General features: G+C 47.7%; 1 protein-coding gene across 3 annotated transcripts in view; it reads right to left on the reverse strand.

Moving 5' to 3' along the window:
• Nucleotides 1-12653, reverse strand: part of THSD4 (thrombospondin type 1 domain containing 4) — a 556226-nt gene that overhangs the window by 20403 nt on the left and 523170 nt on the right. For all 3 annotated transcript variants that reach the window (XM_082733853.1, XM_082733854.1, XM_082733855.1), the window contains 3 exons: nt 7612-7741; nt 6508-6712; nt 5764-5937 (listed from right to left, as the gene is read on the reverse strand). In XM_082733853.1, coding sequence (XP_082589979.1) covers nt 5764-5937; nt 6508-6712; nt 7612-7741 — 509 coding nt within the window. The remainder of the gene's footprint in view (nt 1-5763; nt 5938-6507; nt 6713-7611; nt 7742-12653) is intronic.

Consider the following 12653-nt stretch of genomic DNA (forward strand, 5'->3'; position numbering starts at 1 on the left):
GATTGGAATGTTGTAAGCTAAAGGGTTTTTTGCTTCAGCCATAGATGATGTGATCTCTTTCCTAGCTTTAAACACTCAAGATATTGAAATCCTGAAGAATACAAGGCAAATTAAGTTATCTTCTTGTTTCAAAACCTAAGAGTATTTCTTTCCCTGTAATTTCCATTCGGCTAACTTAATGTCTGCTTTCCAAACCAAGTAATGTTTTCACATCTGGGAAAATTTCCCCATATCCCCATGTGCTTCATATAAAAGAAGAATGTTAAGGACCAAGCCAAGTACCCAATGAGAGAACACTAAGGGGATGAGCCCTACCGAGGGACTTCTCTTTATTACATGACCGGCAGCGAAAAGCACAAGGCATTTCAACTTGGAAGTAGTTCCCCACACCGGCCCTGGCTTGGAAGCCTCCCAGCAGGAATGAAGGGGAACGATGGGCCCCTGCTGGGCAGCAGGGACCACCCTCTGAAGCCAGGCACTGAAACACACCCATTCACTGTCCCTGAAGGACATGCCTGAGAAAGGGACCAAATCCTCTTGGTAGCCAGAAAAGGACCTGACTCCTAGCTGAACTCCTGGGCTGACAAAATCACAGAAACGCATGAAATTTCTAAGCAACAGTGTCTTGAGGATTGTCTTCTCGCTCCAGTGACAGCTGAATGCTAAATTTGGCCCAATCAGCCCTGGAGGGACCGACTACAAGGCTCTAATGGCTCTTCCTGAATTTCAGGTTCATGTATCATCTTCCATAATTAAGTAACAAAAAGCCCAACGTCTTATTGTCTTCTCTTGGAAAACATCCTTAGATATTAGGTGTTACAAAATTGAGGCTGGTGGACTTTCTAAGTTTTTTTTTTTTGTCTGTTGTGATTAAATATTGCCTGTGTGTTTAAACCTGTCATTGATTTACAGAACTAAAAACTATCTGATGCCCGTGTCTGCTAAGGCCTGTCCTCAATTAAAGGTGGCTGCAAAGACGTGTTTATGATGAGTCATTGAGTCAGAAAACTACCCAGCCCTGGAATTTTAAGAGAAGACCCAGGTTTGAGTTTACACGTTCAATTTAATCAAGTAGAGATTAATTAATTTGATCTTAAATTGGGCAATAGGATGTATTCTGGATCCTTAAGTGTTCGTGCACTTCAATCACATTTTCTTTAATCTCTCCCCCTTGAGCTCATTACATGGAGGGTGTATCTCACCCATGCATGGCATTACTAGGTGCTTAATACATGTTTATTGCCATTGCAAAAAAAATAGCAGAGGTCAGCTAAAGCTTAACAAGGTTGACTTTACACAAAGCCGCTACTCGAGTGTGAAAGACTGACACCAGCTGGTCATTCCAGGGACTACGTGGTGACTCCAAGGCCCACCCCAGAGCAGCGGCCTCAACCAGATCATGGTTCAAGTAGGTTATCCCATAATGCTCATTCAGCAATGTTACCAACGAGGAAACTGAGGGTCAATGCACCTTCCTGGAAACCACCCACGCCTCCTTCCCACGAATCTTCTCCAGGCATGAACATTCGGTAATAACATTGTGTTCTGAGGCCGATAAAGCAAAAATTACCTACTTATTTACATCACAGCATTAAACTGACATGGCTTAAAACATCTTTCCAAAAAAGAGCAAAGAAGTTCTTTAAACAGAAGAGTAAAGGGCTCATCTTTTCTCTATTTAGAATTTTAAGACAAGGGTTAGATTCAGCAAGTACTTATGTTAAAATGTAAAGCAAATTTACATTAAAAGGAAATTTACAAGTATTTGTTGGAGAGGAAATAAAGAATAGGGGTTGATTCAGTTATAGTAGACAAACAATAGCTTAGTCTACTTAAAATTCATGCTCTAAAGGTTTTTAATGCCACTAACATGTGTATAATTAATCATATGTGAAAAAGGAAGGCCACTAAATTATACCTATATAGCATTATGATTTGTATCTTTTAAATATGTATGAGTACAAAAAAAGCTATATATGTAAAGTATCTATGTAGAAAAAAGCTTGACAACATAGCTTAAAAATTTTAAATTATTATCTGCTAGTGAAGAGATTATAGGTATGCTTTTCTGATTTTTTTTTTAAGATTTTGTTTATTTATTTGACAGATGGAGATCACAAGTAGGCAGAGAGACAGGCAGAGAGAGAGGAGGAAGCAGGTTTCCTGCTGAGCAGAGAGCCTGATGCAGGGCTCAATCCCAGGACCCTGGGATCATGACCTGAGCCGAAGGCAGAGGCTTTAACCCACTGAGCCACCCAGGTACCCTCTGATTATTTTTTTTAAATAGCAGTATGTTTTACTTTATGACCAGAAAAAATGAACATTATTTGATCCATAACTACATTAGGTCTTTAACTGGAAATGCACATTATTTAAGTGAAAAATATATTTGAGAGAAAATGTTTGCAAATACCCCTTTAAAAAGTAGAAATGGCATTTTTACTATTTTGTTAAATAAAGATAAGTTATTAAGTGTGTAGTCATATAAGAACCATGATTAAATATTTTAGATGAAATATTTGAGATGCATTATAAACTCAGTTGTCTTGCATTGCCTGTCTTTGTATGTAGCTTTTTATTGATTATATTGTTTGTGTTATATAAATAATTTTCTTTATATTTTAGAATAATGATTAGTGAAGGTGAGGAAGCATTTACTGAGAAAATAATTTCCGCTCTTTTAACCTTTACATGAGCATTCTAAAACCTCCATTTCCTCTAGTGAATGTGAACCTTTAGAAAAATTTCCAAGCTTCGGTCTACTTAGACATACGAGTCATTGAATATTCATGGAAGAAATTATTACCTTAAGCTCTGCATGTTCTTTATGAGAGTTCATATACTATATTAAGGATTAAAAGGGTTTAAGAGCTCTAGACTTCAAATGATCTTGTTCCTTTTGTTTCATAACTTAAACTGGTATTATAAATTCTGTGTTTGTATCACAAACTTTTATATTATAGGACACAGACATTTTAGCTTAAGTTCTTACATATATCTGACAAAAATAATTTTTGTACAAAATTATTTTACAAAAAGTCTTCCCAGTAGAAAAATGGAAGCCTGGCATCATTCTCTTTATTTGTTTGTTTGCACACTAACTTCACGGTGTTTACTGTGAACCCAAATGCATTTGGGGATGGCTAGAAATCCAGAAACAAAAGAATTAGTTGAAAGACCTAAGAATTTTTAGGAGAAGAGGAGGAAGAGGTCCCGAAATATCTGTAGGGCTGCAGTGGAGGGGTGGAGGGACGACATCCATGTTCTACACGACCAGAGTGGGAGTTCGCAAGACACATGTTGGTCCCATGCCAGAGAAACCCTCTGGACACGGTGGGCAACGCCCTCAACCTGAGGACTTCTGGGAAGGAGCTGGGCTGAGTCAGGAACGCTGCAGAGGGCGCCTCATGCTGGCAGGAGACTGACCACAGTGGCTTCTAGACGGCCTCCCAGGACTGCTTGCCTGCCAGGAGCTGAGGTGTGTTCTGCTGGGAGGCTGGGATGGGGGGAGAGGGGATGTGCAGACAGAATGGGGGTGGGCCCTGCTGGGCTCAGCCTCCGGTGCCCAAGTCTGAATCCGTGGACACATTTTGAGAGCACCTACCCTCCATTTGTTTCCTTTAAGTCAGTGCCTTCCCAAGGGCTAATTTACCTATTTCAGCCCATTCCTGGGACAGAGGCCCAATTCGTGGCTTACCCTTAGAGTTCAGTGTTTACATATGGGCTCTCTATCTGGAGGCCCTCTGGGGACCAAGGGGCCGTAGCCGGAAGCCACAAGGTGTCCGGAATCCACAGCAGATCCATCACTCGTTAAAAATCTCCAGGATGAGGGGCGCCTGGGTGGCTCAGTGGGTTAAAGCCTCTGCCTTCGGCTCAGGTCATGATCCCGGGGTCCTGAGATCGAGCCCCACATCGGGCTCTCTGCTCAGCAGGGAGCCTGCTTCCTCCTTTCTCTCTGCCTGCCTCTCTGCCTACTTGTGATCTCTGTCTGTCAAATAAATAAATAAAATCTTTAAAAAAAAAAAAAATCTCCAGGATGATCTCTGCATGTGGGGTGGAGGCTGCGTCGGCAGGGCTGTTCCTCCACCACTCCCCCTGCTGAGGTGGAGTGCTACTGTGATCACGGTGATGAAATTCAGGGGTGTCTTAGCGCTGGATGGGGTAGAAACCCCTATGAGCATTGGCCGGGTGATGCTCAGAATGCTGGACAACCGCGCCATGGTGGGCGCTCACCAGTGGGAGGGATGCCGGCCCAGGAATCCACCCACGGGGCGGGCTGGCGACGCAGGAAGCTTTCCCCCTCTGACCTTGAGACAGCCCTCAAGTGTCATCATTCCCGTGATGCTGCGGGGAGAGGAGGCTCCCGAGCTCAGTGTTTCCTGACACTCTAGGAACTAGCCTGGTCCCCTCTTACCCTTGGCTCAGCGGCCTCCGCAGCCCCTGGGAGTCTGTCAGGAAGGCAGATTCCCGGGCCCACCTCCCAGCGGGGGCTCAGACTCAGCCCCGCCGCGGGGGTTCCCAGGTGACCTGTAGGCACACTCCAGTTTGGGAGCATGGTGAGGTATTCCGGTGAGGGAAAGGGGCCCACCTGGCCCAGCTGAGAGGGAGGCACTAAGGACAGAGACAGCCAGTCCTGTTTCCATCCCAGTTCAACCCGCAAGGGCTCTAGCGAATCCAGAAACCCATACTCCCTTGGTGTGGGGGCCCGTCTGCTGCCCTGGCAGGAATCCCAGGATGGCCTCTCCCCTGCCAGTCCATCAGTCAGCTTCCATAAGAAAAGGAAGGTGGAGCTCCTCATCTTCTTCCCCCTCTCTCTTCCCCACCCCAAGGTATGCTCTGTAATCCTGCTTAGTACTTTTCCCTAAACCTTTGTTTTATTGTGGTAAAATACATGCAACATAAAATTTACCATTGTGATCATTTTAAGTGTATACTTCAGGGAAATTGATTACATCTACACTGTTGTGTAAGAGTTACCATGACCCAACTCCAGAATCCCTATAAATCCTATTTTTGTCATTTTTCTTTTTCTTTCTTTCTTTCTTTCTTTTTTTTTTTAAAGCAAGCGTGCACATGCACACATGTGAGTGATGAAGAGGGGGAAGGCAGAGGAGGAGGGAGAGAGAGAGAATCTCAAGTAGGCTCCATGCCCAAGGGAGGAGCATCACATGGGGCTGATCTCACGACCCTGAGATGGAGACCTGGGCCAGAATCAAGAGTCGGACTCTTAACCGACTGAGCTACCTAGGCGTGCCTAGTTTTGTCTTTGACAGATGAACTCTATCTCTGGCCGCTTTCCCTTGCACACAGTTAACTGTACATGCCTCGGACTTCATTTTTGACACCTGCCCCCCCCCCCAGACCCCAAGGGACGCCAGGTTACTGGGGAAGGGGGCCAGTCTGTGAACTGTGCTGAGTTCGTAAGAAGGAGGGAAGGGCCTGCCATTGGCCGAGGGCCTTTTATATGCCAGGAGCTCACACAACGTACGAGGCGTGGGAGTACCTGTTCGCCTTACTCAGGATTTCACTAACTTTCACGTGCAGCGCGAAGGAGAACTAATTCTTTCAGGCCCAGCGCTCACCCTTGCAGCCCCTCGGTCTTTGTGTAAGGAGAGAAAGCCTTTTCCCCCCAAGCCTTGGGATGCTCAGCCAGGGACTCCTCTTCATGGGGCTGGGGCGCCCGGGACGTGCAGGCCCCGCCCATGGGCGCCGTAGCCCTGGGTCGTGGCCTAAAGAAGCGCGCTCTGCCCGCCTGCAGCTCACCCGTTCACTCCACTCGGTGAGGAACCAGCTCTTGGCACAGGGCCCCATGTCGCAGTTCTCAATGTCGTTGGGCCGGAGCTTCATGTTGCATTCCTCGTCGTCTACCACGTCTCCGATGTTGCTCACGCACTTCACATCTCGGGTCCTCTGCCCCACTCCGCAGGGCACCGAGCACTACAACAGCAGGAATACATCAGTGGGATGTGCAGCTTGACCTCCGGGGGCCTCCCCAGCCCTGGTGCCCTCACCCTTGTCATCCGCCACCTAAGCAGATGATGACCGCGGAGAGACTCCCTGGGTGGCCCCAAGTCCCCTGCAATGCAGGGCCCCTGGGGAGCCTCCCAGCCCTAAGAACCTCACCACCACTTCTCTGAGACCACCTTGGCTGTCCCACCTACTCTGTGGCTCTGGACCTCCGTTCTGTCACCTGTGAAACCCGGCTATGAGACTGGAAGGAGCAGACGTCTCATGACACGGAAGACAGGGGACCCCCGTATGCACGTGACTCCCACGGGCTGCAGAGGATTGGGGCACACTAGCCTTAACCCTAGTGTGCTGTTGGTTGCATCCTATGGTCCCGTAGACAGTCCTTCCAGAACTCCCCAGGAGGGGTTCCCTCCAGGAGACCTCAGGGCTGTCCCTGAGTGGGGCCTTTGGTGGAGTGGGGATGACAGCAGTGGGTGGGGGGAAATGGCCGGGAGTCTGGCAGTGGGAGCTCCAGACCAGGCTGCCCGCCGCGCCTACCGAGGTCCAGTCCGTCCGGATCTGCCACTCGCTGCAGATCTTGAGCTGGCAGGTGCTGGTGGTCTCGGGCTTCTCCAGGTGCTGGCAGCGGTACGGCTGCACCGTCAGGCTGCGGTTGGCATATACCTGGCGGCACAGGACCTGGCGGTGTTGCATGCCCAGGCCACAGGTTTTGCTGCACTCGGACCACTCTCCGATGTCCCAGCTAGCTCAGGAATGAGAGAACGCAAGAAGGCCGGATCACCTTCAGCTGGGAAGAGGGCACAGCCCCAAGAGCCCGTACCACCCTGAGAGCCAAACCGCATAGAACCATTAGCACCATTAGGGGGGTGGCCCTCACCCCAGAGCACAACTTAAGTGTCAGGCCCCGTGAAGCAATGTAACTCTGTCCACAAGCTCTTTACCGGTGGTGACAGCCCGGTTTTAGAAAATTAAAGAAAACGGAGAAGGTGCAAATGATTTTTTATCTAAAAAAAAAACCCCAAACTCCAAATGGTAGTTTTAGCATCCCCCTGTAGAACATTAACCCAAGTGGGATCTTGGAGATCTTCTGCAGAGTTCTTTACTTCTCAGGAGCTACTTCCTCGTCAGTTTCATGATGCTCCCCTGTCACCTGCTTAGTCTCTTAGTTACATAAGACATCAGCACATGCTCTATACATAGGAGAATGTTTCTATTACTTTGAAAATTATGTGGAGACCCCATCTCCTTGTTCTTCTGAAAGTATCCTCTTCATCATTCAGTAACCACCCAAGACCTCTCCTGAGATACTTCTCCCGACTTCTTCTTGCCCACGAACTTGTGACTCTCCTCATTCTCTCTGCTCACAGCTCACCTACAACACCGACCATGCCAGACTGTCGTTCTCAGCTTCCTCTTTGCTTTCCCCACCAAGCTTGCACGTAATTGCTCCAAATAACCACAGGTGTGTGCTCATGGCTAAAGGCTACAAGCTTCCTCGTTCACCCCCAGATGGGTGCCCTTGCTGAACAGAACGAGTCTCATGGCTCTAAATCAGAGGTAGACAGATTTTATGTCTGCTACTAAGGTCTTATGCACAAGCCCCCAGAAGCAACCCGGTAACAGGCGACCTCTGCATCTTACAAGGCTGGGCAAGGGAAGAGGTTGCAGGGCTCCTCCTCGGGGGTAGGCTTCATGCTGGAGTCGCAGTAGCTCTCAGGAACCTCTTCGTGGGTGTTTCTGTGTACACAGCGAAAAATAGGGAACTGCGATCCTGCAAAGGCAAGGAGAACTTGTCAAGGACAGCTCCGCACAGACGAATGTCGGGCTCAGGGTGCAGGTGCACAGAGATCCGGGTACCAATAAAGAGGGGCTGCAGGAACAGAGCATGCACACACACACACACACACATGCACACACACTCTCCTCCTTCATTCATGCATTTACACACACCTCCCCCACAAGGGCTGTGCCAGGCACTGTGGGTGCAAACAAGAGCAGAAAGAGTTACTGCCCTCCAAGAGCTTATCATCTCTTTGCGGACACAGTTGGAATGTGCTAAAGGCAGATGCGATTTTCCTAACAATTCAAGATACCATGAGGCAGAAGAGTGATTATAAAATGACCACAAGTAATAACTGTTTGGAGATTTTCTGGAGACATCACAGAGAAGGGTCCTAGAGGGTCTAGCTGGATCCTAGAGAAGAGTGGAGTTTGGGTAGCCATGCGCATGTGTGTCTTGGAGGGAGGGGGCTGTCCAGGCGGCTGAACAGGAACAAAAGTGCCCAACACACCGGCCTGCCTGTGCCTGGAATGTGTGAGTCAGGCTTAAGCAGAGAAGTAAGAAGATGCAGGACGGGTTAGGAGAGCAGCTGGCTTCGCCCTACGCTGTAAAGCATTTTACCCATTCCCCTAATAAAGCACTGATCCAATGGTATTTGAGTAGATGTTTGCTTCCCGTGAGAGAGAGAGCTTCTCAGGGGCAGAACTAATTCTTGTTCATCGCTGTAATCCCGGTACCTAGCAGAGTAACAGCCACTCAGTAAAAATACTGAATGGATATTTATCAGAGGTCTAATATTTGTTTATGTTACTTTGTAAAATATACTAACTGCCTCCGGGTTGTTGTTGTTGCTGTTTTGTTTTGTTTTAAATACATAGCTGAGTTTCACTGAGGTAATATGAATCAATGTATTTTTTATTATGTTATATTAGTCACCATGATTCATTGTTTGCGTATAACACCCAGTGATCAATGTATTTTGGAGAAAAAGTCAGAATCCATTAAATGGAATCTCTAGCTTGACCAAAAAAAAAAAAAAAAAAAAAAAAAAACCACAACACCGGACCATTCTGCCTGCCTCTCTCTCTCTCTCTCTCTCTCTCTCTCTCTCTCTCTGCTTCTCTCTGGTGGTAGCATGGGGTATTGCTAACGGATGTGTACAAAGTGAGGAAGGTAACCAGGGAACAGGCCACACAACTGTCTGAAAAATACGTTTTTCCACAAATAATTGTCTGTCCTCCCCCCACCCCACCGGCCCCAGTCTAGGCCACTACCCAGTTCCTGCTGGGCAGAACACAATCACTTATTCTACAGTTATGCCTTAGCTCTGTTGCTAATTGGCCTGGTGTTTGGGGTTTCTGAACTTCCAAGTTAAGATAGTTTAATTGTAACCGGAGGGTAACTTTTCACATAAGTATCTCCATATTTCATCGCCCATGAAAAGCATGTCATTGCTTGTGGAAGCTGATCTTCTGTGACCCCTGAGCCAGAGGGCAGTTCCCGTAAGAAACCGGACAAATTGGAAGACAGTTCTGAATCTAAAATGATCATTTGTTTCAAAACGACTCTGGCAGTAAAAACTCATAATGTAGCTTTGAGACCATTATTTAAAAAATAATGTTCTAATGAAGTATAATTATTGGCAGAGTAAAAAAAAAAAGTGTAAAATTAATAGGAGACAGAAACTTCTATGGAATTAAATTTTGTCCCGTGACATATCTGCTTCCATGAAGAGATTGTTTAAATTAAATTCCACAAGCATTAAGCACCTCCTGCTCACTTACAAAGATGAATAAGATTCCATTCACGCCTCGTGGGGTACCCACTTGGGACCCAGCTATTAAGGGATTAAGTAAAAATATTATTATTTATCCCTTCAGACCCTGTGGGTTTAATTTTTTAGCTGTCAAGTTTGCAGACTGGAAAGCAAAAGTTACTACTCCAACCCTATGGCACTCCAATGAGGGGTAATTTAGAATCTTTAGCTGAAAGGATACAGGATGCCATAGGAATGCTCTGTGCCTTGGAGAGATGGGTCCTGCTCAGGGCTGTTTGCACGTGGCCACGGATCTTCCTCATCCTTAACTGCCCTTACACTACACTTGTCCACCACGGTCCAGCTCCAGTGTTCAGCCAAGGACGTAAATTCAGAGGCTCGCTCTCTGTTGGTGTGAAAACACCAGAACTATGATTCTTGACTCCAATGACCACATGGTTTTTTCCTTTGGGTCAGTTTTGATTTCTGCAGAGAGGGAGAGTGTCACTCCAATGGTACCTGGCCATCTCTTCATTGTACAGCATGCCATTCTATTCCGCCTTGAATTGCTGGCAAGTGAGACTGGGGTTGGTGAGGTCAGCTGCTGGCTGGGCTTCAAGCGGCAGGAAAAATCTGGGACCAATTTAGTTGGGTTTTATGTTGTGCGTGTTGATCAGAACAGAAGTATGTTATCCTGGAGGAGGGAATGGGACCGCAGGTAATCCGCAGATATTAAAGGAGGCAAGTCAGTGAGGCAGAGAGGTTGGTGTGGCATTGTGGAGAGAGGGACAAAATACGGAGCAAGAAAAAAATGAAATCGTCCAAATCTTGGAACTCCAAAAGTCAAATGATCCAAGCCAAGTGTTTGGCCAGACAGAGGTCTGCGCAACGCTGGATGGAGTACGACCCACTACAGGCTGCCAGCGGCAGGACCCCTCACTGTGACGGTGATACCATAAGGGGGGTTTTCCTTGAGAGGCATGGAGACATGTGGTCTGGGGAGCTCCACCAGGAAAGATGGGAGAAGATTTGTGTGGGAACGAATGGTGAGGTCACAGGGGGCGTGGGTCTGCGTTGTGCATATAAGAGCAAGATGGCACCAGTGGGTTTGGAAGGGCGTGGTCCTGGTGTATTTGTCACTACTGTTGATCTGAACAAGGGCGCGTCCATATTGCCTTGTCTGCCTGCAATCCAGCCATCGCTGCCGGGAGCAAACCCTACAGGGAGCAAAGGAGGGGCATCCATGGGCTGCTGCCATTTATCCGGCGGAAGAGCTAGGAGCTGGGGGTACGAGAGAAGGGAGGGCTTGGGAAAGATGCTCTGTGTGTGTGTGTGTGTGTGTCCGCAGGGCAAAGGAGAAAGACTATTTTAAGAACATTAAACCAAATCATATGGAAATGTCGAGAAAAAGACTCTTCAGCTGTGGGTACATAAATCCACATTCTTCAAGCTAAGGATAAAACACAGTAAGGCAGTACCGCCTTGCTTATCCAGGATGCAATGATGCATGAACCACTCTTACATCTTTTCTAATAGCTGGATACCCCTCCTTTGACAATAGATTCATCAGTGCAAGAAACACTTGAGGAGCATCTCCTTGTGGGCTGGCGATACAAGGTGTCCACAAGCAGAGACAGCTAGGCCACGCCGAGCTGGGGCAAGAATGTGGCCCGAGTTGCTATGCGGTCTTATGGGGCAAGTGCCCCCCTGCACCTTGCAAAATCAGGAAGAGCTTCAAGGAGGAGATGCACCTGAGCTAGATCGGGGAGTGTAAGCGGTTTTCTGGCTCCATACCAGGGAATAGAGTAAGGGAAGCTGGTGTTTGGCTCAGTGTGGATCCCGCAGGCTGGGGTTGGCTGGGGAAAGATAACCAGAATCTTTAGAAATGGGGTCCCTCTATCATGCCTTGAATGACCCGTTGAATGGCCACTGGGCTCTGTGGTGTCTATTTGGTGAATGCAGGGCTGTGTGTGCAGCATGAAGGGTGCGTTCCTTGATACAAAACCACAGGACGGCAGTTTTTCTTCTTTTTACAACTTTCCCTCGTGTGTACCTAGCACAAAGGTGTCTGGTTCCTCCGGTGGGCGTGGCACCGCTAACTCCGTGGTGGGAAACAGTCAGTACTCCCACATTTGGACCCCGGGTCCCTATGTCAGCTGTGTTTCATCCTACTCCCCTCTGCAGTTCCAGGGGTGACCGAAACGACTTGGCCTTCTTGTGTAATTTAGCTTTAGCTTCCTGCCTCTGTTCGGACACATTCTATGGGCATTTCCTTTTCCCTCCTAAAGCTTAAAAAAGGGGTTAGGCCGGGTGCCTGGGTGGCTCAGTGGGTTAAGCCGCTGCCTTCAGCTTGGGTCATGATCTCAGGGTCCTGGGATCGAGTCCCGCATCGGGCTCTCTGCTCAGCAGGGAGCCTGCTTCCTTCTCTCTCTCTCTGCCTGCCTCTCAGTGTACTTATAATTTCTCTCTGTCAAATAAATAAATAAAATCTTTAAAAAAAAAAGGGGGGGGTTAGGCCAATGAATCTCCAGTCCAAATTCTTTGCACACGGATTAAGCAAAAACCCACGAATATCCGCATGGTGTCAGCTCCAGAAATCAGAGCTCCACTTCTCTGTCATCATGGAACCGGCTGGGGGTCCAGGCAGGAGACACCCCAGGCCCCACGAAGAACCAAACACCTCAATTCTCTTCTCAAACGCCACTAAGCCAACACTCTTGGGAAAAAGATAAAGGCTTTCGAGGTGGTTGTGAAAATTTCCTGGGTGCAAATTATAGCAGAGCTCCCACATCTTGTACCCTCGGGCACATGTCTCTTGAAAGAAAGAAAAAAAAAAAAAATCCCCAAACCAATATTCTCAGTGCATCACAGTTTCCTGGCAGCAGGACCTTCTTGGGATATGGCCTTCCCATTTCCGTGGCCACCTCCCTTCCAAGGACAGGGGTTTTAGGGTCACAAATAGGACTTCCTTACAAATAGGAGGCGATTACCATGCATCATAGTCCCCAGTGGTCACAGACAGATCCTTGCCCTGAGGGGCTACGACACCTTGAAACTAAGAAATAGCCTCGATTTCCAACCCAGGTGCCAGACGTTCAACAGGGGCCTTCTGGACACCACATTCCACGCCTACCTTAACTCTGCAGT

This window comes from Mustela nivalis (assembly GCF_964662115.1).
Source record: "Mustela nivalis genome assembly, chromosome: 6".
Classification (NCBI taxonomy): domain Eukaryota; kingdom Metazoa; phylum Chordata; class Mammalia; order Carnivora; family Mustelidae; genus Mustela; species Mustela nivalis.